This window comes from Trichomonas vaginalis, chromosome I, assembly GCF_026262505.1.
Source record: "Trichomonas vaginalis G3 chromosome I, whole genome shotgun sequence".
Lineage (NCBI taxonomy): Eukaryota > Parabasalia > Trichomonadida > Trichomonadidae > Trichomonas > Trichomonas vaginalis.
The window spans coordinates 22,088,861-22,116,097 of record NC_067203.1 but is presented as its reverse complement, the minus strand read 5'-3'; the positions used below and the strand labels follow the sequence as shown (position 1 = coordinate 22,116,097).

Below are 27,237 nucleotides of genomic sequence, written 5' to 3'. Positions count from 1 at the left end.
TTTATTTTGACGTCAGGGTTTTCACTACTGAACGCAACAGATAAAGGTATTTGTCTATACATTTAATTCGGATAAAAATAAACCATTTACTCTTTCTTTGCTTCAGCTTCTTCTCTAGCTTTTGCTTCAGCTTCTTCTCTAGCTTTTTTCGCCAGCAAACGTGGGTTCTTTTGTCTTCCAGCAGCTAATGCAGCAAGTTGTTTTTCACTAAGTTTTCTCTTTGGTCTCTCTGGCTTTTGTTCTTGTTTTTGTTCCTTCAGTTCGGATAAAATTTGCTCGCGAATTTCTTTCTTCAATGCTTCAACATCTATGACCCCTTGGGTCTTGTCCGAAGGGCTTGTCTGAGTCATTTGACTGCAGATAAAAAACAAAATTAAAACTTTAACCGATGTAAAATGAGCTTGTCAAAATCAGAGCGAGAGTCTATTATATTAAATGACGCAAGAGGAATACAACATCCTTTCTATTATGTAAGTCAGAGTAAAGATGGTAAAATATACGTAAGAAAAAGAAAGGTTCCATTAGCGAATGCAGAAAGCGACAACATTAAGGTGTATGGCAAGGGTGAAGTCCACGAAGTCCATATAAAACCTTCTGTTCAAACTGAAAAGTCAATAGAACCAGAAGAAAAGAAGCCAGATGTACTTTCAATAACGAACCAAGAGCTTATTGCAAAGTTCGTGAATTTCATTGAAAAACAAACCGAGTCAAAGAACCCTGACCCGCCAGTGAAAGAAGTTGAGACAAAAGAGAATGTACAGTTCATTGAAAATGTCAAGAAACAACTTCCACCACGAATGCCAAGAAGAAGAGTGAGAATAATGAAGTAAATAGATTTTTATCTGAAGTAAATACATGCAGAACGAACAGTTAAACGAATTTACTCCAGCAGAGCATATTCATCAGATTCGCTCATATTTCGATATCATAGACAATGCAGTTCAAATTGGTGACACTAATAGAAAATATTCTGACGCAAAGATTCCATCACAACCTGGAACTGCTAAAGATAACACATGGGTAACATTCAATCTCTCACCTCCTGGTGAAAATATGTTGGACCTTTACAATACATTCATTACGTATAAAATGGAAGGTCAATTTATTGTAGATAAAGAAATTGGTTCAGGTTCCAATAAAACAAACCCACCAGGATTTTGGATTGGTTTCGATGACGCTTTCTATGCAGTTGCTGGATATCAAATCCTTGCAAATGGTCGTATCGTATATTCTCAAGACAACGCAAGAGAAGAAGCATATATAACTTCAAACTCACAAACTACCGAACAAATAAAGAAAGTAGATGTTTTCTCAAAGACTCGACATGAAGATGTATGGAGTCATTCGGGAACATGCAGAACAGGACAAATTGTTAGTGGTCCAATTACAGCAGGAAAATCATTTGATTTTAAGCTTCGTTTAAGAATTCCTGTTAGAAGATTCCTTCCATTAGAAGCTATTCGATTTATTCCAGCTTTTGCAGGAAACATTCAGCTTAAAGTAAAGTTCAGTAGCGACGCCTTACAATGCACATCTATATCTGTAAATGATATCATTGCTTTCAATCCAACTCTTAAAGTTGCATTTGCTTCAGATTCAAATCCACCGACAAATAAATTTGTTCCATGGAATGAACCATTCACTATGATAACGAAGGCAGTAGAAGCTAGTGGAACAGTTACTATTACAACTGTAACCCAGCAACTATTTCGAACAAAGATGGATTTTAATGAATGTTTCATTCATCCAAAGTCATTCTCTTTAGACCCTAACATTTATACAGAACTTGTAGAACATTATACAAACGAGGCTTTATGTTTTCCTGTTAAAGTTATGGATTGGATTCCTATGGACGGTTCATTCTCAAAGAATACAGATAGTTCAAGTGCAACATTTACAGCAGCTTATACGCCTATTAATGTTAAAAGTATTTGGGCACTATTTAGAAAGAAAGACAACTATTATGTTAATTTTGAGAACCCTAAGTTTAAATATCTTCAGCTTTCCATGGGAGCTTATGGAAATATGCCTGCAGAACCTGAAAAATCATATGGACCTGTATTTTATGAAATGGTTGCGAACGCTTGCAATACAAACAATGATATGATAGGATTTAATGAAGATGTTATGAGGTCATTGGTGGATGATGGTAGTGTGGAACATAAATGGGATAGCTATGACAACACACATTTCTTATGTGGTTTTCCAACAGAAGTGGACTTTTGCTTCCAGCAAGGTCAAACATCTACTGCTCCAATAACATACAAATTGTCTGTTAAAGGACCTATTGAACTAGCAACTGAAAATGTACCAAAGCCACTTATTGGATTTATGAGGGATTGTTGCTTTGCCATTCAGGTGCGTGCTAATGGAATCCCAATAATAAGATTAGATGACTATAACTTAGCTACGGACGACAGTGAGGAATAAAGGATGAACGTTTATTTTTAAAGCTTATAAATGAGTTCTTCATCAAGCTCTCGTGAACCTTCACCATCTATGAAACAAACTTTACCAAACGATTATGGAGCACCTATTGAATATTTCTTACGAGCTGCACAATGGCAAAGAGCAGTCTCACCAAGGTTAGGTGTTCCACCAGCTCCTGTCAAAAATAGCATTTGGTCAAGTCCTTATATAAGATATGGTCTCCCACTAGGTTTGCTAGCTACAGCAGGAGCAGTTATGATGTTGAAAAGAAATAAAGCAAATGTTGTAAATAATACTGAAGTAGCTGAAGTTAAACAAACTCCAACACCTTCGCCAAAACCAACGTCAAAACCAACGTCAAAACCAACACCTTCAATGACTCCTGAACCTATGAAAGTACAAACTCCTGTTCAAAAGTCAACTCCTAAACCGACTCCAACATTTAAACCAGAACCTACTCCTCAAATAAATCGTAAAACTCCTGCGTTTCCTTACTGAAAAAATAACGTTATTTTTATTTAATATTAAAATTTTTATTTGATTGAAATGACGACTAAAGTCACTGAAGCAATGAAACAAAAGTTTTTGGTAGAATACATTAAATCAGGAGCGATTCCAGAAGGTTTTTACGTTCATACTATGAAGGATGGTAGAGTTCAGTTTAGAAAGATAAAGCAACCATTAGATAAAGAAGGAATTTTGAGAAAGATTAAACTTCATGAGGACAACATTGCTGAACTTAAGAAGAAGTTAGAAGAGTTGGAGAAAGCAGACGACTGTGAGGAATAAATTTTATTGTGGGTGAAAAACCGGGTGAAAAAAGAGGTGAGATCTCACCACTTCACCTAAATTTATTTTTGTGCTATGTTTTCATACGTGTGGGAGTGGTGATATCATTAATTTTTAAGCTTATTTTTTATTTTATTTTTTATTTTATTTTTATATAAATGACGAAAACTATTGAGATAACAAACTACAACGGTCATGAGTTCAAGAATTTGTTCTTCGTTCCTCGTGAAAATACATTCTATCAGATACGAGGGAGAAAGGGTAAAGTTAGTTTGAGCGTTTATGAAGGAATGAAGAATGGAAAGTTTATACAAGCATACGATACAAACGGTAAACGTGTTTCATTAGCTTTGTCAAAACTTACTAACATTCATTTTGACAGTGATTTTGACCTATATGAAGAAGAAAGTGAGTCAGAAGAATATGAACTGTTATGTGAAGCACAGCAATGGGAGGAGTTGCAATACTTTTGTAAGTGAGAATGTTTATTTTTTACATTAGTGAGGTGAAGTGGTTGGTGGCTTTGTAAATATTTAAGGTTAAGTTAGTGTTGTCGTTTGTGTTGTAAAATATACGTTAACGGTTTTGTAAAGTGTCAAAACCGTTAAGTGGTGTACGGAGGCGCGCAGTGCCACAGTACACGACTTAGCCATACTAACTGACAGAGACACTTTTGTTATCTCGGTCTTTAATAATCTCTTTAACATCTTTCAAGATATTGTATTTCTTTAATTGCTTCAAGATGATTCGAGTTCCAGCACTTTCCATATTGTTGGAAGCTCCGGAATACTGAGCATGCTGTCTGTTTCCACCAATATGGTTGATGTTCACGCATGCAAGAACTCTTTTTGTGACAGCATCGAGCGCAGTTACTGTACAACTTGGCGAGTTTCGCCTGTGCGTCCATCTTGCATCAATGGATAAGTAACCACTGAAGGACTTTCTCGACAGCATTAGGGAAATACTTTTAAGTCTTCTAATCTTATCGTCACAAAATCTCTGTTGTCTCATGACACCACTCTTCACAGGGGGCTTAGTTCCACAAAGAGAAAGAAAGCGAGCACCTTTTGTATATGGCATTCCGGTCATTATGCAAGCACCAAGCATCTGTCGCGCTGAGAGTCGACGACGTTCGTGGAGTAAAATGTTATGCATTGCCTTTGTTTTCCGTTTTGGGTGAACAATATGGCCCATACAACAAAAAAAAATGAAATCCCGCCAAAAGTGAAAATTGAATAAAAAGTAATAATTAATAAATATATACTATATCATTAGATGAATATTTTGGAATAACATTTTAAAATCGAGGTTTTTCAATGGATAACGGTTCAATCAAAAATTTGACCACATTTTAGAATCTACATTAAAAATGGAACATTTCTGTCGTTTCAAAATTCCAAAATAACGTTTCTATTCCTCTCAAAAGTAAAAAAAACTTTATTGGGGAAAAAATATTTTTATTTTCCAAAAAAAAAATGAAAACCTTAAATGCAAATCTAATTTTGATGCTTTTGTTTGTGATTTTTTGGATTTCGAAAAAAATTTGAAAATTCAGACAAGTTACCATTAACACTAATACGTTTCAGCGAGTCGGTCCCATCAGAGAAATTTTCATAAATCGGCGATATAATTTATTATTTCAGCAAAATATTCTCAGATCCAACTAGAATAAGGTCAAATTATACAAATTTAGCAAAGGCTAGTTATCCTACCTATTCAATTAACTTTAATTTTAAATAATTCAAGACAATTCTCAAAATTACCTTAATAATCGCATTCTCTTCGCAAAATGACGATTCCTCATTCACTACCAGCATAACTGAGGGCTTGTGCTCACAGAATAATACAGATAATTTACTTATTAATGCAAAATTTAGTACCAAAAGGTAATCATAGAAGATACAAAAAAAGTTTCTTTATTTTGATTGCTGATTTTATTTCTTCTAAAATTTACCAAATCTAAAAAATCCAAAATTGAATGCTATTGAATTTCATGTTTATGTAACATATACTATTTATTATATAAGGAATAAAAATTTTATAGTTTTAATCAAAAATAAAGGTGTACTAAATGCATACAAAACAAGGTATTTTTTACTCATCCAAAATATGTTAACAGTGCTATTTATATAATCAATATCCGAATTTCGAAATCATTTTGATGAAATCTTTATTTTAAAATTGAGTTGACTGTTAAAATCACCCGAGAAGAGGGATTATCTCAATGAAAAGTACATAAAATAGCAAACGCACAAGATGGCACTATGCAGCTTTATATTGTTATACAGGATGAACATATAAAATGTTTGGAAAACACTTACTTCGTTCTACAAATGTGTATCTCTTTATATCAAAGATTCTTCTCAAATTATTGAGAGACTTCTCTCAAAAAAAGGAAAATTTGATAACTAAAAAAATTATGGCATAACCTCTCGTTTTGCATAGATATATATTTACATGGTCACAGAGCTTATTTTCATTGTCAAAACTTAAAAATTTTTAGTGGACTATACCCTTAAAAATGGTCGGCTATTTCAAATGGAGAAAGAAATTGAGCTGATTCGAAACTCAGAGTTCATTGTCTCTTCCATCAGGGAGTACATTAACAATGGAATGTTTTTTGATATATTTGAAATTGCAGATATGAAAGACATTTTCAAGTCAAATAAATTATCAGCTGAAAATTTCGTTGCTCTTCTTAAGGATGGTATGAAGCGAGTTAGCACATCTAAATTGTACAGATATTTCAGAAATATTACTTCATCAATTACGAATATTCAAGATGCAATTATTATTCTGAAAGCAATGAAGAAATGCCTGAAATTAAAAGTCTTAAATGATATCATTAAATTGATCGAACAAAATTACAACACCAATAATGATTTTGAAAAAAGAATTAATAATCTTGAAGAATCTGTTCAAAAACTAAGGGAAGAAAACGAAGATCTGAAAAGAATCAGTCACAGTAATGATTTTCTTAAATCATATTTATCTCAATATAAAAAATCAAAAGATTTTGATTTAATTTACAAATTCTTTGAAAATCTTTCAGAAAAAGGAAATCAAATAGTCATGAAAAAATCTTGTAAAGAAAAAATCAGCGAAAAGAAAAACAATAACGGAGATACTGTTGTTCGTGTTGCAATCGAAAAAGGAAATCTTAATCTTGTGAAATCCCTTATAGAATGCGGCTGCAACAAGAGTTCAAAGAACAAATATGGTTCTGATCTATTGATCATCGCATCATATAATGGGAAACTAGATATTGTTAAATATTTGATCTCTATCGGATTCGATAAAGAAACGAAAAATAAATTAGGATACACACCTCTCACATGTGCGGCAAATCATGGACATTTGGATGTGATAAAATATCTCGTCTCTATTGGTGCAGATTATAATGTTAAGGATCACAAAGATAAATTAACTCCACTTATGTGGGCAGCATTCAGTGGGCATCTCGAAATTGTGAAATATTTGGCATCGCTTGGAGCAGATATCGAAGCAAAAGATTCGAAAGGAAATTCACCGTTGACATGGGCAACAATTAGACGACATTTCGAACTTGTAAAGTACTTGGTTTTAGAAGCACATGTAGAAACAAACCAACCTAATTTGCGCGGAAAAACTCCACTTGATTATGCTTTAAAGTATGAGACAAATGATGATTGCTCTAAAGAAATCGTGAGGATTCTTGTAGAGAGTAGATTTAAATAATTTTAATGCAAGTAAACATTAATTATGCAACTTGAGAATTTGCTTTTGAATTTAAATTTTGAAACAATTGTTTTTAATAAGTGAGTTTGATGGAAATAATGGATGAACGTAATATGCAGGTTTATTTATTGATTGAAATGAATAGTCAATTTAGGTCTGTTAATCACATTCGAAAAAAATTGGATAAAAGTTCATGTAATTTTCAAGATTGAGCCTCAACATGAAAAGATGACGTTATTAAAAATAAGCTTTTCTTTCAACAGACAATAAATTTGATTATCCAGCATAATAAATAAATAAGCAAAAAGCTTGGTCCCGCCAGGAGTCGAACCTGGATTTCGGGATTCAAAGTCCCAAGTGATAACCGCTACACTACGGGACCAACACATTAGACATGCTTTAATAGATTTTCTAATGAGAATTGAACACTTTTTAGTTTCGATGCTGACTCAAATAAACGTCCATTTTTTTTGATAAATGATTGAATATTCCGAAGTAGACTCGGTTTCGACAACAGATTCTTTTTCGACGGAATGTTCAAATCTTAAACAAAATTTATGTGAATTACAAACTGCAATAATACGGCAAGCACAAGATGTTGAAAATTTTATTCAACAGCATGAAAATTCATCCGGAAAATCCAAGTCATTTATTATTCTACAGACACTATTTAAATCATTCAAAACAGAGATATCTTTAAATTTAACACTTCGACAAGAATTGGTAAAAGCCCGCCAAAATAATCAAGAACTTTGCAACGAAATTGAAAAACAGAAGAAATTTCAGCGTAAACTATATAAATCCATATCAAAAGTTTCAAATAAATCACTATCTTCAGTTGGGCAAATTATTGAATACGTTAAAAACCTTGAGAATGAAAAATTACGGGCTAAAGAATATAGCGAAACAATTAAAGTCATAACTTCTCAAAATCAAGATAAGGAAGCTCAATTATCTTTAGATATAGCTCATCTCCAATCCTGTGTAGAGAGATTGGAATCAGAAAAGCAGCAACTTTCATCAAAGATTCAATATAATACCATTTATACTCAAAACAAAGATAAAATTATTGATGATCTTCAAAAGAAAATTAAAGATTTTGAAACTAAATATACTGAATCAGAAGAAAAGCGACACAAATGTGAGGAACTTTTGAAAAAAGCTGAATCTGTGCTGAAAACTGCCACCAAAAAAGCTAAGCAATACAAGAGTGAACGAGATAAAATAATGAACTACGTTAATACGCTTGAAGTGATAGAGAGTAGATATAAGAAGATATACCAAGATACTGAACCAAACAATCAACAAGTTCCACAAAAAGAACAAATTCAAGATAGTCCTGAAGATTTACTTGATGCTGATGATTTGCTTAATTGTATTAACTCCCTTCAAGGGGATATTGGCTCCCTCAAAAACGAATTTGAGCAATTAAATTGAAATATACTTAATGAAAGCCTAATGTTGTTATACAATAGAAAATTTTTCAGAATGTATTCTAGCCTTCTAAGTTTTCTTATCAATGATTTGATTAATATTTTATATATTTTTATTTTCCTTTATTTGTTTATAAACTGTATGTTATATTACTAACTTGGCTTTAGGCTTAGTATTATTTGAATTATTATATGAAGTAATCAGGTATTTGTAAAAATATAGTTCCAAATTGTAATATATTTCTTTAAAAATCAAAGGGTTGTGATGACCCAATGTCATAATTCAAATGGAGTTTATCTAAATGACAATAAATCCTCAAATTTGATCATTAGAAAAAATGCTTTGATGAATGATTATCGAATTACCAAAATTATAAAAGTTTTGTATGTGTATATGAATTCTCTTTAATCATTGAATAAAAATAACCCATATGTAAAACCATCTGTTCAAAAAAAAATTTTTTTTGGCAATGGTAAATCAACTCATTACCAACCTTGCCCTTTCTTTCTTATGTGGTGCTGCCAACTCTGTTCTCATCAATTTCCTTAGTTGGGTGTTTATTTATAGGAAAGAGAATGTTCAAAGGCTCAAAAAATTACATTCTCAAAAAACTGAGCAGTTAAACGAATTAAAGGCAGAATCAAATGATGATGAAGAAACAGAGAAGAAGAATGCAAAGCGTATTAAGAAATTGGAAATAGAAATTGGTAAAATATCACAAGATATCAGCCAAGCAGTCATGCTTCCAAAAATGGTTCTCGGCATTCTTCCATGGCTCATTCCATTTATGCTCAAAGATTACTTCAAGAACAAAGTTTGCCTCAAACTTCCTTTTGAAGTTACATCTTCTCTCAAATTCTTGACACATAGAGATCTTGAGACTGAAGACTTATCAGATGCCTCATTCTTCTTTGTTTTCATGCTTACTAACACATGGCTCAAAGAAGCTATCACAAAAGCCCTTGATTTTTATCTTCCAGAACAGTCTATGTTTGATATGTTCAAAGGTCTTCCAAATGCATAAAGTTTTTTACAGGCTCAACTACTAAACATATTATTTTTATTTTACAGTTTCAAATTTACATTTTATTTTATTCAAAATTAAACTACCTAATTCTAAGAACAACTTATTGTATTTACATTAAAGTTATTAAATCTTAGTTAAATGGTCGTTCCTCTATACTCCCTATTTCCATGAAATTTTTTATCACAAAACAAGTACAAAAGAAACAATTTTTTGTAGTACAGATTACATGGTAAATGTTCAATTCTTCTGAATTTATATATTGAGACTACACATAAAAATTAATCATAGCAATTATCCTACCACTACAAATACTATATGTTAAATGAAAATCTTCTGATTTTATTGATTTGCTTTTTGAATGTATCTGAAAATCCAAATTTACTGATTAATGATCAGCATTGGATGTAAATTCGATTACATTAAGTATTGGAATTGAATTATATTCAAAATCTTTACGAGATTTTCCTTAAAAAAAAAAAAAAAAAAAAAAAGGAAGTGGGGCTTCCAGGCACTTCGTGCCCTCTAGCCCTAAGAATTTTGCCCAAGACCCAAGAGGAGGACCGAACCCCAGCCGACCAGCCGGTGACAAAACCAAAACCGTTGTTATTTACATCATATTAATGGTGTCATATAAACATCTGTCAAAAACCGTTTTTTACTTCACTTAAAATGCCACGTAAGCTACGTAAGAATATACGTAAGAGGAAGGGAGCATTGAAACATCCAATAGTAAAACTGACACCACAACAACAGTTGCAACAACAAATGATGAATGACCCCACTATGTTGCAACAAATGTCAAGCAACCCTATGCTTTTAAACCGAGTTATTGGTGCACAGAGTGGAGGTTTAAGAGCGGCACTTTTAGCGAAAATGGCAGGCTATGGTGGAGCTGCAGACGGAACAGCTTATAACCCTCAAAGTCAAATGAATTTGAGTTCACTCAAAAATCAAATAACAGATGTCAAAAAGTCAAACATAGACATACAGAAACAAATAAGTGAAAACGAAAAGAAACTAGAATATGACAGACACACAAAGAAACTCAATGAGTTAAACGTAGAGAAAAAGAAGAAAGAAGAACAACTGAAAGAACTAAGTACAGAGGAATATGCGAAAAAAGTGTCAGAAAAAGCAGCAGAAGTAGCAAAAATGGAACAAGATGTTATAAATTTGAAAAACCATACTACTCAATATAAAGTACTGAAAGATGAAGAAATAAAACAAAAAGCCATGAAGACATATATGGATAGCGATGAGTATAAAAAAGAAGTTGAAGCAAATGTAAAGGCAGAAAAACTTTTACAGTTGCAAAACCAAAACCGTACAGTATGAAAACTTAGCACAAGAAAGTAAAAATAACGACGCAGCCATGCAAAAGGCAATGAAAAGCGCAGAATATATAAAAGCTAATAATGACTGGTTAGATGCCCAAGCCAACGCCAAAGCAGCCCAACTTATAGGGTCAATAAGGACAAAAATACAAGCGGATGAAGACAGTTCAAATGAAGCTTTAATGAATGCCGACTTTAAGAATGCCTTCGAAGCTCTTCATAGTAAGGTGAAACAAGTGAACGACTTCTCATCTGGAAAGAAACTGAAGTCTGAAGGTTTCGACAAAGAGTTAAGAGAAGTAGCACAAAATATGACGAAAATAACAGATGCAGCAACGAGACAGGCAGTTCAAAGTGCCTATGACGCCGTTAGAGCAACTGTTGTGGAAAGTCAAGAAAAAGAGTTACAACAGACCAAAACAGACCTAGTAAATGCTTTCTTAAAAACGAAAAGTCAGGTAGGACATTATGCTGCAGATGGAACATATGTGCCAGCTGGTGGAACTTATATACCAGCTGGTGGAACTTATATACTAGCTAGTGGAACTTATATACCACCAAACCCTCCAAGAGAAGCACCTGCACCAGGACTACCTAAAACATTTACATCGTCACATGGACACAGACACAGGCATGCACCAAAACCAACACAACAACCAACAGTTCAAAATCCAGCACAACAACAACAACCAGAGCAAGGACAACAACCAACACAACAACCACCTCCACAACCAGCACAACAACCACCTCCACAACCAGCACAAACAGAGCAAGGACATAAAAGAAGTAGAGAACAAGGAAACCAAGAATTCTTAAAAATGCTTAAGGAAGAATATGATTACCCAGATACTCTTGACTTTAGTGACAGATATAAAGAAGCTATTAGAAAGTTCAAGGAAGGAAATACTGACCCGAACCTATTTAGCTTTATGGTTCAGCACCAAATGGGATATAATTTCAAACCTGGAAAATACAAGCTCGCTAAGGGATATGATTTAATAGCATATCATCCAAATGACATGGATGAATTTACTCCGAGATATTTGGTGTCAGAGATAAATGATAATTCAACTATCTTCATGAAACGCGTAAAAAATAGAGACGGAACGAAAGAAGAAAGGGTTATGAATGCGGATGACTTAAATAGGGAACTTGTTAAAAACGGTCTCGGAATATATGAAATGCCAGCAGATGAGGTACAAGAAACTCCACAGGAAGAAGTTCAGATACAACCAGACATGGAAGAAATAGTTCAGCAACAACAGCTAGAAGAGCCTGAAGGAAACGAACAAGTCCCTCCTTTGGAAACTAACTTCACAGAACTAGATGAAGATTTGGAACAGCCGAAAAATCTTGACCCTCAACAAGAGTATGCGGAGAATATGGAATCTTTCCAAAAGTCTAAGCAAAATTCGGCTGACATAGTAGAAGAATATCGAAAAATGTTCGCCGACATACAAAAGACTCCAACATCAGATGAAAATATTCAGCATAGAATGGAAGAACTGAAAGAAAATGTACGCAAATACAACAATCCTTTTTACTTACGAGCATATAACGTTCAATCTTTGGATGAACTCGGTGAAAATAAAAGGTTAAATTTCAACAAAACATATAGAAATGAAACATTGTTTAAAGTTCATTCAGAACCTAACCAAGATGGAAACAAACCTACTTTTGTTTCTGCAGACTATGGAACTACAATGAGATGGGGTCATAAAGCTAATCCGGATAGGTGGTTCATAAACTTACAACCACAATTCCAAGAAGTTGTAGACGCAATGGAAGCGAATGGTGAACCAGATATAGCTAGTATTTTCAGCGCGGCTTTAATGCCATTGAAAGATATGAAAGATGCAGATATTTTGGACCAGTATGAAATGAACATGGCTGATGGAAATATAACACCTGACGTTCTAAAACATTTATCTCAAAGAACTACACAGAACCATAGAGATGGTATATTTGGTGAAGAGTTTAGAAAGAGAGTTAGGGAGAGAGAAGGAAGAGAACCTATTGTACATGACCTTGCAAATGAAAGTTTGCAAAATGTCATAAAAACTTACTTTGCAAACAATGAATCGAGAAGGGATGAATATTTAAGAAAACTCAAATGGACAGTACCAAATGAAATGTTAGTATTGAAAAACATGTTCCTTGACAAAATAAAACCAAACTACAGAAATAAATGACGCAAGACTGGAACATTGGGTAAAAGCTTTCCCATTCACAAAAGATATTATTGGTTACATGGAAAGAAACCAGAATGGCTACAAAAACATATATTTGGAAACGAGCTTATTCCATATGGACAAGCTCTGTTTGAAGAGCTTGAACCGGAAACTCAGAAAAGAGTCATGCAAACAATACGCGAAGACTCAAATACAAACTATGACGAAATCTTTCTAGGATATAGGTTACCTGAGATGGGCGACCAGAGCCCAAAGGCAAAAGGACATGGGAAATTTACAACATACTAGGTGAACATGAGGCAAAGATGCAACAAAACTCAGTCAGGAAGAAAGTAAAGCTTGGTACGAATGGGTTTCTTATATGACACATAAATCCAACTATTCTATATTTTTACCCATATGAAATGTACGCCGCTCAGAATATAACGCCAACAGTTTTGGATGCCATGAACGGAAATGTTTCTGAATGGTATAACGAATGCGACAATGCCATTAGAAGGTCAGAAATAGTTCCTGGAACTTACGAATATACAACTGCTGTTTCTTATGGAAACGTAGGTGAGTTTGGAGAAGGTTCTTCAACAACAGTAGATATTGCTTGCGACAGGTTTCATATTATTTCTATTGACAACTCATTCTTATACGTGGAACAAGACATTGAAATAAAGCCTTCTGCCAAGTTGTCTGACAAGAAAGGTTGCAATGGAATTTTCTATGTCGGATACCAATATGCTCCAGAAGTTTTCATGGATATAAGATATATTCTAACTCTGACTTAGTTCAAACAGTAACATGGGCAAACTATGAATGGTTCGCTTTGAGAAACTCAGTACAACCACAAGCTAGAGAACAAACAGACCAATATGCAACTATTGAGAAAATAAGAGACTTGACCCTAACGTTCCAGGAGTTTATGTTAACCTTTCTGGTTCAGATGGAACTGCTGCCACTAAAGTAAAACTGAAACTTAGAGTTCCTTTGTCATCTTTCCTCATCTTCAGGTTTTTAAGATACTTGCCAAACTGGGCAGGAAAAATTTCTATTGAACTTACTCCAAGCAAAAATAACTTAGTCATTGCACCAACACAAGACCCATTCAGCATTACTGTAGCTGGAACTGGTGGAGCCAAGTTCTGTGACTTTTGCAAAGACAAAGTTGACTTAGACTTTGGTTTCTCAAACTTCAACACTGAAGTAAACTATTATTTCAATGCTGCTGGAACTGCTTGGGACCCAGTTAAGTTTACATGCGAAAAATTTGAATGCAAGAGAATAGAAAGCAGACTTGCAGTCTATATGTTGGACCCAGATATTTCAAATGCTTTAGCTGCCAAATATATTGCAGTTCCACTTATGTTCCCTATACACCAAATATCTGTCAAAGACTTTGCAGGTGAAGTTGGAAACCAAAGTGCTGACCCAGGTGCAAGAACAGATATTGCTTTAACAACTGCAATGAAACATGCAGATACTATGTTTGTACTGTTCAGACGAACTATAAATGACTATTCTTGTTTCTACAACCCTGGTATTAAATATCATATAAACATAGATGGCAAATATTATCCAAGAGAAGAATATTCTACAGTTGAGGATATGAGGTCATACAACTTGACATTAGATGCTATGAACTTTAACAACAACTTCACAACAACTATTAACCCTGAAATGCAAAGTTCTATTATGCCATATGTGAAAGTATGGACTCATACAGGAAGTCAAAAAACTCAATATACAAATGGAGACCGTTCAAACTTTTGGCTTGGCATTCCATTTGCTGACTCAGAAGACTTTATGGGTGGTATTTCAACTGTTGGTACTGTACAAATACAATATACTGGTGACAGAGACGGTCCAGATGAATTGAGAGCAAAGAAGTTTACAAAACCAATAGCACTTTTCACGGAAGATGCTCTTTTGAAGATTCGTTCGATGAAACCTGCTGGGGCTCCTCAGATTGGCATAACGACAGCTTCCATCGAGCAGATTTTGGCAGCAGGTCAGTAAGTTGTTCTTGAACTGACTTCTCTCCATCAAATATTGACAGTACGCCAGTTTTGACATAATATTGTATTATAAACTTTCGTTTAGAAATATCGGTCAGTTTTGAAGTTATATTTTTGTCAACGTCAAGAACTTTCACCATCTCGGTTATACCAACTTTCTTTGCTTTATGAAAATATTTAGGTTCAGCAAAGACTGCTATTCTATAACATTTACCATTGTTTGTGTAAAGAACTATTCTGTCAATGTATTTGTATTGTTTGTGTGTGTAAACTTTGTTCTGCTTCAATTCAAAGAGATATCCGAATACGTCCATCTTTTTATTCTAAGTAAAATGTCATTTCCGAAAAATAGAAGCGTAAGTGTTTCAAAAGGTTAATGGCGGTGGCAGATGTGAAGTTAAATTCACCAACTCAAACAAACAGTCAAAGTGTTATTGTCAATGTCAAAGACAGAGATGTTGAAATGGGGAAAGCCATACGAAGACGAAGATGGTATAACAATAGTTCCTGTAAAAGAACCAACATATCCTGAAGTTAGCAGAGACTTAAGTTCTGTTGCAGATATTCGAAACGACTACCAACAACTGAAAGACAAACTTAAAACTCAGGAGAAGATTTGTCAAGCTTTAAGTATAATGTTAAACTTGGTCGAACACAACCCTGTAAAAGTGAACTCATATGTCATTGCACTCATGAAGTTTTGAAAGAACTATTGAAACTTTTGACAGAGGCAGACGATATAAACATCAAAGAAATAGAACCCGACATTAGTTGCTGTGGTGTTTCATATAATGTCATTGACAAGATATACGTTATGAAAGGAGGTGAAACGTTGAACTTAAAGTATAGTTTCCCAGACGTTATAAAATATTTGACGACCACAACATTTCATTAAAATTTATTTGCTAAGTAAAAATGTCAAAACTTCTTGAAAGATGTTGAAGAAAAATAATATAGACTTTATTTCATGTAAAGGACTTTACACACTTTTGAAGATATGAAAGACCTCTGTTTTGTTTGTTCGTGTAGACAAAGGAAAGTTCTATGTCTTTACAAAATATTTGAACTTCTTAGACAGAGAACTTCAAGAAACGCCATGTGAAAGTTTAGATGAAGTTCTTCTCCACTTTCAGAAAAACTTTTAATATATATAAATGGCAGAAGACATAATGGTTTTATACTATTACGACTAAAAACCCCGAGTCATATAATTCTATAAACAACAAACTTACAAAGTCCTCAAGGACGATATTGTAAACTAACCTTAAACACAATGACGACTAAAGCCTGTTTTGCTCTTTTGACACCACAGAAGACTTTATTGTTGTGAATGGTAAAAAATCTCCTTTGAAGATACTTACTCAGATATACCACCAACAGGTTTTGTTGACTTATTTAATACTTTACGTACGAGTGTAAACATGTGCTGCAACTAGAGCAGGTTTCATTATGTTTGGATGTCCGACTGAGTTTACTATAAACGATATGAGCTATAATACAAAACTTATTTCTGGTTTTTACTACCAACAGTTTTCTATAACAGGAAAAGGTGTCATACAAGGAATGTCTATTCCATTGACATTAAGCACACCAATCTTATATATTGTTTCAAACTTAGGTTCAAAGTGTTTATTCGAATGTCGACAGAAACTATTATGACCAAAAGATACTTATGCGTTAAACAACTTTCTCTGCTGGTTTGCCTATTGTTCATTCGAATGCAAATTTTTCAACCTTAGTGAACTCAAACACTTTGGCAAGTATAACGTTGACATTAGTTGACGCAAACTTTGTTCCTGTAAAACTTTTATGTCCTATGTATTTGTCAATGACGGCAGAAAGTTTCGAATTGGAAGATGCAACTGTGAAAGTATTGTATTACAAGAACAACTTCAACAACAAATAGCTCAAGAACAACAAATGCAACAGATGGAACAACAAAGTCAAGAATAAAAAAATATTATTTTTTTATTTTTTATAAAAAATGTCAGAATAGATGTTCAGATTTTTATGACTCCAAGCATTCAGAAATATGTGTCCATTTAGAGACTATAACAAAGCAGTCGAGAATTTGAAACGTTTAGTCATTTATGTTGACTCTGCCCCAGAATGTTATGTCATGAAAGAATGGGATGTTGTCTTTAACAAACCAAGAGCAACAATAGTTTCAGACAAGAATGTAGAACAAAAACTTAAGAAAATAAAAGTCGTACAAGTTGGAATGAAGATGTTAGATGCTTGGGATACTTTATTGTCAAAGTTAGAAGATTTTTCAGTTCGAGGTATAAAGTTCTATACACCTTCTCTCAAACTTCTATTCTATCTTCACTGGATATAAATACGAACAAGTAGAAGGAAAGAAAAATATTATAGAAGCTTGGTTAGACCATGTCAAAGAAATTATATGCAATGGAAACGAAAAGGTTTATGAGTATATCTTATGTTGGTTTGCAAACATCTTACAACATCCAAGTGCTAAAAATGAAACTGCTCTCATTGGAAAACAAGGAACAGGTAAGAATACTTTCTTTACAGATATTTTTGTGCAAACTATTAGAAGGTTATTCGCAACCTAATATGACAAACTTAGAAAACATCTGCGGTAAAATTTAACTCTTCATTGAGAATATGAAACTATTAGTTTGCAATGAACTTCAAAGTATAGATACAACAAAGAGTTTTTGAACTCAGATGCTTTGAAGAGTCTTATAACAGACAAAGTTGGAGTTGTTGAAAGAAAGTGTCAAAGACCAAAAGAGTTTGTGATAAATGTTGCAACTATCATTATGGTTTTCCAAACAATGTTGTTCCGATGAAGTAAGAAGTTCTGACAGAAGATATGTAGTTGTCAGAACGTCAGATTCTCATATGCAAGATACAGAATATTTAGACGACTTAGCAGAAACTTTGACATCTGACTTTTACAACCACTTGTTCTCATATTTCATAGACATTCAGATATTTCTAAGTTCAATCCAATGCAGACAAATTCCCACATCACGCAGAAGAGGAGAGAGACAACGAAACCATTGTTAGAGCAACAAGAGTGTATATGAACTGTTCATAGATGAAACTGACTTTGTGTCATTAGATGAAAGTCATTGTACGATTCGTATAAACAATATTGTCAAGAATATGGTTATACTGGCAGCTTCTAATCGAACATTCTTGGCAAATGTCAAAAGTCTTTTAGATGTTCAAGAATGGTGTATATACAAAGGAAAATTTTTTCTGAGTAAATTTAAAGAAAAATATTTTTTTATCCGAATAGAAAAGATAACGAAATTCATCTCAGTCAAATAAGTACATGACAGAAGTCAAAGATAAGTTAGCATCCATTCGCATATTGAATGTTTACTTCTAGCAATTTTGAAAAGTCTACATTTGACAAAATTTGGAACATGCACCAGTTAAGTTTGGCTGTTGTTAGAAAAGTGGTGCAACACTTTTGAAGACTTATACTTGACGGTATGTGTGACAGTCAAAGAAAATTTTGAACAGAAGTTCTCAAACTCGAAGAAGGTAAAGCATACAACTTGTTATACTTATAACCAAGAAAGCAGACGACTATAATATTATGAGTCTAAGATAGTTGAAGTTCAAGGTAAATTGGGTAAAAAGATTTAGAGTCTAAGCCAGTGTTTATTATTGATATTAAACTGTCATCTTAAAGACACTTAACAGAAGTGAAAGGAACTCCATCATTTAAAGGTTCACGAACAATGCAAAAGCTGCTTATATAAAGAAGGGGCAATATTATAAAAGGACTTCTTCAGGCTGTTATAAATAAGGAAGCTTAAACTATTTCCTGCTATGTTTAACTTACAATAACGACCGGAAAGACATATCATATAACTACTACAGCAAGTACTTGTTAGCAAATGGACACAGAACTGGGTGATCATTTTGAGCTGTAAGTTTATCCAGGATGCGGATACATTCATGAAAACATTAGATTCATCAAAGGTGCAGAATAGATGAGAACCACTTGCCGACTTAGAAATATAGCACTTTTACTGCAAACAAGATGTAAGTATTTAAGAGAAGGTTTTGTTAAAGTTTCCGCATGACATTATTGAAAGAGTTGATTTAAACGTTTATGACTACGTTAGTATTTGTTCAATTGCTAACAAATTATTTGAGAACAGAGTGTACTTCCCGAATGGAAATCTTTATGACCTCTCAAATAAACCAAGAGAATTTATTTCGAGATGCATTCAAGGTGGAAAGATGTATGTTTCAGATAACATTAAACAAAAGAGAAAAGAAACTCATTGCTGACTTCGACGCTGTTTCATTATATCCATCAGCATAGCAAGACTTTATACTTTGAAGGATTCCAAAGGTTATGAAGGAGATGTAAGCACCGAGTATTTGTTAGACATTTATTCGATGCACAAAAAGGAACCCATTGGTGAAAAGTTTATGTCTGTTCTTTGTTCTCATAAGATAACAGAGATTGGTATACATAGACACTTTCCTTTAATAGTTTGTGACCTGACTACTAAATCCAGAACTTAACGGTTCCCAGAAGTTTCAAACACTTGCTGTTTAATGTATGTTGACCATATAACATTACAAGACCTCATAAAATATCAAGGTGTCAAATGTGAAGTGTTGCAAGGATACTATTACGATGGAAACAGAGATATATAGAATAAGAGATGAAGTAAAGAAGTTGTTTGAGTTAAGGTTAAAGTATAAGAAAGAAGAAACCATTACAAGAAAAATATAAACTCATCTGAACAGATTTATGGCAAAAACTATTTATCTCCTATTGAGTCAAAAATAACCATAGAATGACAAAAGATGCTATAAGATATGCCATCAGAAACTACAACCATATAGTGAAGTTCGAAGGTTTGGATTGTCAGATAAAACTTATTTTCAAGCTAACGAAAAGCATTTGCAGACACTTTAACTTCTGCCACTTGTGTTAAAATTCTATCATATGTCAAAATAATGATGTGAAGTTTTGTTTGCTGAGGACTTAGGAATGGCACATTTATGCGACTACGACAGATGCATTTACAATGAAGACATCCCGCTTAGCTGAATATTAAGAAGAGAGAACGTATGAAGGAGTCTATTGGTAAAAACCTTGGTCAGATATTCATAGTGACTTCGCAGAAATACACCTGGAAAACAAAGTTTAGCATACAAAATCAATATTTTGTGGAAAGAAGACTACATAGACTTACTCAACTGAGTTTAAATGAAGTTGCATTCACTGCAGAATGAAAGGCGTGAAGCAAGATGTTATTGCTTTAACCGCTAATGAAATTTTCCTGACTCTGTTCAGTGTTTCTATGATGAAGATAAAGGTTTAATGGTTCCGCAAGGAACATTGACAAAGACTCTGAGTTCAGGTGTTATGAGTTATATAAAAGCACTTATGATCGGTCAAGAGATTGGTTGACTTATGTAAGTCTTCTAGTCCTTGCTTTGCTGAAAAGTTTAACTTCTCAATAACGACAAAACAAAGCTTATATCGTAAGTTGAAGTTCTGAGGTCATTTTATTTTTGTCAGCAATGAGACCATCTGATAAAAATAAGCCGCTAGCGGCAAGGGCGAAACCCCATGGGTCATTTACAATACTGCGATGGTAGAGTTTAAGATGTGTTTCAATGTAGAGAAAGTCTTATGGTCTGGAGTAAGAACACTGGGCAGTTATGGTCATGAGTGGAGAACATGTCTATCCAAAACTCACGATTGAAGCCAGTTAATTTATAGTATTTAGGTTAGGAAGTGGGATAGAATTCTTGTATGACCAATGAACTCATTTTCAACCCCTTTCTTAATGAAAAGAATAGTTGCTTTTCTATCCAATAAGCGTGTTACCAATCTTTGAAAATTCATTTTTCCTCGGAAGCATTGCATCATAATTGAAAAACTTCTTGAAATCATCACTTGGGTTCAGAGATTTGAAAACTTATACGTAATGGATTTCTTTCTCTTTAGCGACTTCATTGAAATGGTGAAATAAACAAACTGACGCATGTAGTTCCATCTTCATTTTCATTAAATTCATAATGAAAGTCTATAAGTTGTGGTGACTACCTTCTTCTTTCAGTTGTGCAAGGAAACTCACGTAAAGGCTGTAAAGTTTGACTTCAATGGTTAACTTTTTCTCGAACATTCATTAAATGAAATCATACATTGCAACAATGTTGTAATCGTCTTTAAAGTATTTGTATATGTGAATGTTTTTGGCGTTAAAGACTGTTCGTCATTTTCTATCTCGACTTGAAGTATAAAGTCAACCTTTCTGAAAGCATGCGTTATATACATAGATGTTATGCCAATGTACTTCTCTTCATTTATGTTCACAATCCAGTCTGTTGGAAACTTAAACGTTACTCTGTTCCCCTTTATTTTGAGCTCAGGGTTTTCACTACTGAACGCAACAGATAAAGGTATTTGTCTATACATTTATTCGGATAAAATAAAAAACCATTTACTCCTTCTTCACTTCAGCTTCTTAGCTTTTGCTTCAGCTTCTTCTCTAGCTTTTTTTCGCCAGCAAACGTGGGTTCTTCTGTCTTTCAGCAGCTAATGCAGCAGTTGTTTTTCACGTAAGGTTTCTCTTTGGTCTCTTCTGGCTTTTGTTCTTGTTTGTGTTCCTTCAGTTCGGATAAAATTGCTCGCGAATTTCTTCTTCAATGCTTCAACACTATGACCCCTTGGAGTCTTGTCCATATGGGCTTGTCTGAGTCATTTGACTGCAGATAAAAAACAAAATTAAAACTTTTAACCGATGTAAAATGAGCTTGTCAAAATCAGAGCGAGAGTCTATTATATTAAATGACGCAAAGAGGAATACAACATCCTTTCTATTATGTAAGTCAGAGTAAAGATGGTAAAATATACGTAAGAAAAAGAAAGGTTCCATTAGCGAAGCGAGAAGCGACAACATAAGTGATGGCAAGGGTGAAGCCATCATAAAAACCTTTTTCAAACTGAAAAGTCAATAAAACAGAAGAAAAGAAGCCAGATGTCTTTCAATAACGAACCAAGAGCTTATTGCAAAGTTCGTGAATTTCATTGAAAACAAACCGAGTCAAAGAACCCTGACCCCAGTGAAAGAAGTTGAGACAAAAAGAGATGTTACAGTTCATTGAAAATGTCAAGAAACAACTTCCACCACGAATGCCAAGAAGAAGAGTGAGAATAATGAAGGTAAATAGATATTTTACTGAAGTAAATACATGCAGAACGAACAGTTAAACGAATTTACTCCAGCAGAGCATATTCATCAGATTCGCTTCATATTTTCGATTCATAGACAATGCAGTTCAAATGGTGACCACTAATAGAAAAATATTTTGACGCAAAGATTCCATCACAACCTGGAACTGCTAAAGATAACACATGGGAAACATTCAATCTCTCACCTCCTGGTGAAAATATGTTGGACCTTTACATACATTCATTACGTATATAAATGGAAGGTCAATTTATTGAGATAAAGAAATTGGTTCAGGTTCCAATAAAACAAACTCACCAGGATTTTGGATTGGTTTTTGATGACGCTTTCTATGCAGTTGCTGGATATCAAATCCTTGCAAATGGTCGTATCGTATATTCTCAAGACAACGCAAGAGAAGAAGCATATATAACTTCAAACTCACAAACTACCGAACAAATAAAGAAAGTAGATGTTTTCTCAAAGACTCGACATGAAGATGTATGGAGTCTTCGGGAACATGCAGAACAGGACAAAATTGTTAGTGGTCCAATTACAGCAGGAAAACATTTGATTTTAAGCTTCGTTTTAAGATTCCTGTTAGAAGATTTTACCATTAGAAGCTATATGATTTATTCCGCATTTGCGGAACATTCAGCTTAAAGTAAAGTTCAGTGCGACGCCTATACAATGCACATCTATAATCTGTAAATGATATCATTGCTTTCAATCCAACTCTTAAAGTTGCATTTGCTTCAGATTTAAATCCACCGACAAATAAATTTGTTCCATGGAATGAACCATTCACTATGATAACGAAGGCATAAGAAGCTAGTGGAACAGTTACTATTACAACTGTAACCAGCAACTATTTCGAACAAAGATGGATTTTAATGAATGTTTCATTCATCCAAAGTCATTCTCCTTAGACCCAACATTTATACAGAACGTTGTAGAACATTATACAAACGAGGCTTTATGTTTTCCTGTTAAAGTTATGATTGGATCCTATGGACGGTTCATTCTCAAAGAATACAGATAGTTCAAGTGCAACATTACAGCAGCTATACGGCCTATTAATGTTAAAAGTATTGGGCACATTTAGAAAGAAAGACAACTATTATGTTAATTTTGAGAACCCTAAGTTTAAATATCTTCAGCTTTCCATGGGAGCTTATGGAAATATGCCTGCAGAACCTGAAAAATCATGTGACCTGTATTTTATGAAATGGTTGCGAACGCTTGCCAAACAAACAATGATATGATGGATTTAATGAAGAGTTATGAGGTCATTGGTGGATGATGGTAGTGTGGAACATAAATGGGATAGCTATGACAACACACATTTCTTATGTGGTTTTCCAACAGAAGTGGACTTTTGCTTCCAGCAAGGTCAAACATCTACTGCTCCAATAACAACAAATTGTCTGTTAAAGGACCTATTGAACTAGCAACTGAAAAGTACCAAAGCCACTATTGGATTTATGAGGGATTGTTGCTTTGCCATTCAGGTGCGTGCTAATGGAATCCCAATAATAAGACTTGAGACTATAACTTAGCAACGACGACAGTGAGGAATAAAGGCATGAACGTTTATTTTTTAAGCTTATAAATGAGTTCTTCATCAAGCTCTCGTTAACCTTCACATCTATGAAACAAACTTTACCAAACGATTATGGAGCACCTATTGAATATTTCTTACGAGCTGCACAATGGCAAAGAGCAGTCTCACCAAGGTTAGGTGTTCCACCAGCTCCTGGCAAAAATAGCATTTGGTCAAGTCCTTATATAAATATGGTCTCCCACTAGGTTGCTAGCTACAGCAGGAGCAGTATGATGTTGAAAAGAAAATAAAGCAAATGTTGTAAATAATACTGAAGTAGCTGAAGTTAAACAAACTCCGACACCATCGCCAAAACCAACGCTTCCACAAACAACACCTTCAATGACTCCTGAACCTATGGAAATACAAACTCCTGTTCAAAAGTCAACTCCAAAACCGACTCCAACATTTAAACCAGAACCTACCCCAAATAAATCGTAAACTCCTGCGTTCTTTACTGAAAAATAACGTTATTTTTATTTAATATTAAAATTTTTATTTGATTGAAATGACGACTAAAGTCACTGAAGCAATGAAACAAAAGTTTTTGGTAGAAATACATTAAATCAGGATTCAGAAGGTTTTTACTTCATACTATGAAGGATGGTAGAGTTCAGTTTAGAAGATAAAGCAACCATTAGATAAAGAAGGAATTTTGAGAAAGATTAAACTTCATGAGGACAACATTGGTGAACTTAAGAAGAAGTTAGAAGAGTTGGAGAGAGAGAGTGAGGATAAATTTTTATTTGGGTGAAAAACGGTGAAAAAAGAGGTGAATCTCACCATTCACCTAAATTTATTTTTTGCTATGTTTTCTATACGTGTGAGGGTGGTGATATCTTATTTTAGCTATTTTTATTTTTTTAAATTATTGGATGTATAAAGAACAAAAATCTCATAATAACAAACATACAACGTCATGAGGTTCAGAATTTGTTCCTTCGTTCCTGTGAAATACATTTTATCAGAATTTACGAGGAGAAAGCGTAAAGTTAGTTTGGAGCGTGTTATGAAGGAATGAAGAATGGAAAAAAAAAAAGTTTTATTAAAAAAAACCAAAAAAAAAAAAAAGGGGGGGGCCAATACGATAGCAAACGGTTAAACGTGTTTCATTAGCCTGTCAAAACTTGATAACAGTTCATTTTGGGACATGATTATTACCTATATGAAGAAGAAAGGAGTCAGAAGGATATGAACTTTATGTGAAGGCACAGCAATGGGAAGGAGGTTGCAATATTTTGTTAAGGTGAGGATTTTTATTTTTTACATAGGGCAGGTGAGTGGTTGGTGGCTCTGTAAATATTTAATGGTTAAGTTTAGTGTTGTCGTTGTGTTGTTAATAATATACGTTTAACGGTTTTGTAAGTGTCCAAAACCTTAAGTGGTGATACGGAGGCGCGCAGTGCCCACAGTAACGACTTAGCCTGACTAACTGACAGAGACACTTTCTGTATCTCGGGTCTTTAATAATCTCCTTTAACATTCTTTCAAGATATTGTATTCTTTAATTGCCTTCAAGGATGATTCGAGTTCCAACACTTTCCATATGTTGAAGTCCGGAATATGTTAGCATTCCTGTCTGTGCTTTTCACCAATATGGTTGATGTTCACGATGCAAAGAACTTCTTTTGTTGTGACAGCATCGAGCGCAGTTACTGTTACAACTTTGGCGACGTTCGCCTGTGCGTCCATGCTTGATCAATGATAAAAACCATGAAGGACTTTCTCGACAGGCTTAGGGAAATACTTTAAGTCTTTCTAATCCTTATCGTCACAAAAATCTCTGTTGTCTCATGACACCACTCTTCACAGGGCTTAGTCCACAAAGAGAAGCAAAGCGAACACCTTTTGGATATGGCATTTCCGAGTCATTATGCAAAGACCAAGCATCGTCGCGGCTGAGAGGTCGACGACGTTCGTTGAAGATTAAAGATGTTATGCATTGCTTCTGTTTCCTACGTTTTGGTGAACAATATGGCCATACAACAAAAAAAAAAATGAAATCCCGCCAAAGTGAAAATATGGAATAAAAAGTAATAATAATAAATATATACTATTATCATTAGATGAATATTTTGGAATAACATTTAAAATCGAGTTTTTCAATGGATAACGGTTCGAATCAAAAATTGACACATTTTAGAAAATACATAAAATCGAACATTATCCTGTCGTTTTCAAATTCAAAATAACGTTCTATTCCTGCTCAAAGTAAAAACAAGACTTTATTGGGGAAAAAATATCTTTTTTTTCCAAAAAAGTGAAAACCTAAATGCAAATTAATTTTCTATGCCTTTTTTGTGATTTTTTGGATTTCGAATAAAAATTTGAAAAATTCAGACAAGTTACCATTAACACTAATACCGTTTCAGCGAGTCGGGCCCATTCAGGAGAAAATTTCAAAATTCGGCGAATAGAATTTATTATTCGCAAAATATTCTCAGACCAACTAGAATAAGGTCAAATTATAACAAATTTAGCAAAGGTAGGTTATCCTACCTATTCAATTACTTTAATTTTAAATAATTCAAAGGAACAATTCTCAAAAATACGCTTTAATAATAAATCGGCATTCTCTTCGCCAAAATGACGATGTCCTCATTCACTACCGCATAAACTGAGGGCTTTGTCACCAGAATAATACAAGGATAATTTACTTATTGAATGCCAATTTAGTACCAAAAAGGTAATCATAGAAGATACAAAAAAAAGGTTTCTTTTATTTTGATTTGCGATTTTAATTTATTCTTAAAAATTTTACCAAATCTAACAAATCCAAAATAATGCTATTGAATTTCATGTTTATGCTAACACTATACTATTTTATATAAGAATAAAAATTTTATAGTTTAGTCAAAAATAAAGGTCTGGTACTAAATGCATACAAACACAAGGTATGTTGTTACTTCAATCCAAATTGGTTAACAGTGCTATTTATATAATCAATATCGAATTTCGAAATCATTTTGATTGAAATCTTTATTTTAAAATTGAGTTGACTGTTTAAAATCACCCGGAGAAGAGGGATTATCTCATTGAAAATAGTACATAAAATAGCAAACGCACAAGATGGCACCTCATGCAGCTTTATATTGTTAGGACAGGATGAACATATAAAATGTTGGGAAAACACTTACTTCTTCTACAAATGTGATATCTCTTTATATCAGAAGATTTTCTCAAAATTATTGAGAGACTTCTCTCAAAAAAAGGAAGATTTGATAAAACAAAAAAATTATGCATAACTCTCGTTTTGCATAGAATATATATTATTTACATGGTCACAGAAGCTTATTTTCATGTTCAAAACTTAAAAATTTAGTGGACTATACCCTTAAAAATGGTCGGCTATATTCAAATGGAGAAAGATAATAGCTGACTTCGAAACTCAGAGTTCATTGTTCTCTTCCATCAGGGAGTACAGTTAAACAGATGGAATGCTTTTTGATGATATTTGAAATTGCAGATATGAAAGACATTTTTCAAGTCAATAAATTATCGCAGCTGAAAATTTCGCT

The 27,237-nt window shown here is 33.8% G+C and overlaps 11 protein-coding genes, 1 non-coding gene and 2 pseudogenes across 14 annotated transcripts, besides 5 other annotated features; 11 read left to right on the top strand and 3 right to left on the bottom strand.

The window, feature by feature from the left end:
• Positions 1 to 3,861: part of a mobile genetic element that runs on past the window's edge.
• On the bottom strand, positions 87 to 350 carry TVAGG3_1029400 (uncharacterized protein; the record flags this gene model as incomplete). Its single annotated transcript, XM_051255131.1, has 1 exon — positions 87 to 350. One exon carries the CDS (start codon positions 348 to 350, stop codon positions 87 to 89), a length of 264 nt encoding a protein of 87 aa, XP_051080705.1.
• On the top strand, positions 396 to 830 carry TVAGG3_1029390 (uncharacterized protein; the record flags this gene model as incomplete). The annotated part of the gene is made up of 1 exon (XM_051255130.1): positions 396 to 830. The coding sequence occupies one exon, from the start codon at positions 396 to 398 to the stop codon at positions 828 to 830; it is 435 nt and encodes a 144-aa protein (XP_051080704.1).
• Positions 856 to 2,430, top strand: TVAGG3_1029380 (uncharacterized protein; the record flags this gene model as incomplete). The annotated part of the gene is made up of 1 exon (XM_051255129.1): positions 856 to 2,430. The coding sequence occupies one exon, from the start codon at positions 856 to 858 to the stop codon at positions 2,428 to 2,430; it is 1,575 nt and encodes a 524-aa protein (XP_051080703.1).
• On the top strand, positions 2,461 to 2,928 carry TVAGG3_1029370 (uncharacterized protein; the record flags this gene model as incomplete). Its single annotated transcript, XM_001311393.1, has 1 exon — positions 2,461 to 2,928. The coding sequence occupies one exon, from the start codon at positions 2,461 to 2,463 to the stop codon at positions 2,926 to 2,928; it is 468 nt and encodes a 155-aa protein (XP_001311394.1).
• On the top strand, positions 2,977 to 3,219 carry TVAGG3_1029360 (uncharacterized protein; the record flags this gene model as incomplete). Its single annotated transcript, XM_001311392.1, has 1 exon — positions 2,977 to 3,219. The coding sequence occupies one exon, from the start codon at positions 2,977 to 2,979 to the stop codon at positions 3,217 to 3,219; it is 243 nt and encodes an 80-aa protein (XP_001311393.1).
• Positions 3,228 to 3,861: a terminal%2Cinverted (terminal inverted repeat of Maverick-1B transposon ID:TVAGG3_1029350).
• A 12-nt stretch (positions 3,862 to 3,873) lies between these two features.
• Positions 3,874 to 4,413, bottom strand: TVAGG3_1029340 (zebrafish ch211-108c17.2-related family; the record flags this gene model as incomplete). The annotated part of the gene is made up of 1 exon (XM_001311390.1): positions 3,874 to 4,413. One exon carries the CDS (start codon positions 4,411 to 4,413, stop codon positions 3,874 to 3,876), a length of 540 nt encoding a protein of 179 aa, XP_001311391.1.
• A 1,299-nt stretch (positions 4,414 to 5,712) lies between these two features.
• Positions 5,713 to 5,734: a mobile genetic element.
• Positions 5,735 to 5,757: 23 nt separating this feature from the next.
• On the top strand, positions 5,758 to 6,936 carry TVAGG3_1029320 (protein ubiquitination; the record flags this gene model as incomplete). The annotated part of the gene is made up of 1 exon (XM_001311389.1): positions 5,758 to 6,936. The coding sequence occupies one exon, from the start codon at positions 5,758 to 5,760 to the stop codon at positions 6,934 to 6,936; it is 1,179 nt and encodes a 392-aa protein (XP_001311390.1).
• Positions 6,937 to 7,246: 310 nt separating this feature from the next.
• TVAGG3_1029310 lies at positions 7,247 to 7,318 on the bottom strand. The gene has a single exon. It is a non-coding gene; the product is annotated as a tRNA-Gln (tRNA).
• A 49-nt stretch (positions 7,319 to 7,367) lies between these two features.
• Positions 7,368 to 8,510, top strand: TVAGG3_1029300 (uncharacterized protein; the record flags this gene model as incomplete). The annotated part of the gene is made up of 1 exon (XM_001311388.1): positions 7,414 to 8,373. One exon carries the CDS (start codon positions 7,414 to 7,416, stop codon positions 8,371 to 8,373), a length of 960 nt encoding a protein of 319 aa, XP_001311389.1.
• Positions 8,511 to 8,827: 317 nt separating this feature from the next.
• Positions 8,828 to 9,487, top strand: TVAGG3_1029290 (endoplasmic reticulum calcium ion homeostasis; the record flags this gene model as incomplete). Its single annotated transcript, XM_001311387.2, has 1 exon — positions 8,840 to 9,394. The coding sequence occupies one exon, from the start codon at positions 8,840 to 8,842 to the stop codon at positions 9,392 to 9,394; it is 555 nt and encodes a 184-aa protein (XP_001311388.1).
• A 579-nt stretch (positions 9,488 to 10,066) lies between these two features.
• TVAGG3_1029280 (protein of unknown function, DUF4106 family) lies at positions 10,067 to 10,704 on the top strand (the record flags this gene model as incomplete). Its single annotated transcript, XM_051255128.1, has 1 exon — positions 10,067 to 10,704. A coding segment is annotated over one exon (638 nt), but the record flags the coding sequence as incomplete, so codon positions are not given.
• Positions 10,705 to 10,769: 65 nt separating this feature from the next.
• Positions 10,770 to 13,295, top strand: TVAGG3_1029270 (annotated as a pseudogene). Its single transcript has one exon. A coding segment is annotated over exon 1 (2,526 nt).
• A 585-nt stretch (positions 13,296 to 13,880) lies between these two features.
• Positions 13,881 to 25,092: a mobile genetic element.
• TVAGG3_1029260 (uncharacterized protein) lies at positions 22,375 to 22,779 on the top strand (the record flags this gene model as incomplete). The annotated part of the gene is made up of 1 exon (XM_051255127.1): positions 22,375 to 22,779. The coding sequence occupies one exon, from the start codon at positions 22,375 to 22,377 to the stop codon at positions 22,777 to 22,779; it is 405 nt and encodes a 134-aa protein (XP_051080701.1).
• On the top strand, positions 23,767 to 24,160 carry TVAGG3_1029250 (annotated as a pseudogene). The gene has a single exon. A coding segment is annotated over exon 1 (394 nt).
• Positions 24,428 to 25,092: a terminal%2Cinverted (terminal inverted repeat of Maverick transposon ID:TVAGG3_1029240).
• Positions 25,093 to 27,237: the final 2,145 nt, after the last annotated feature.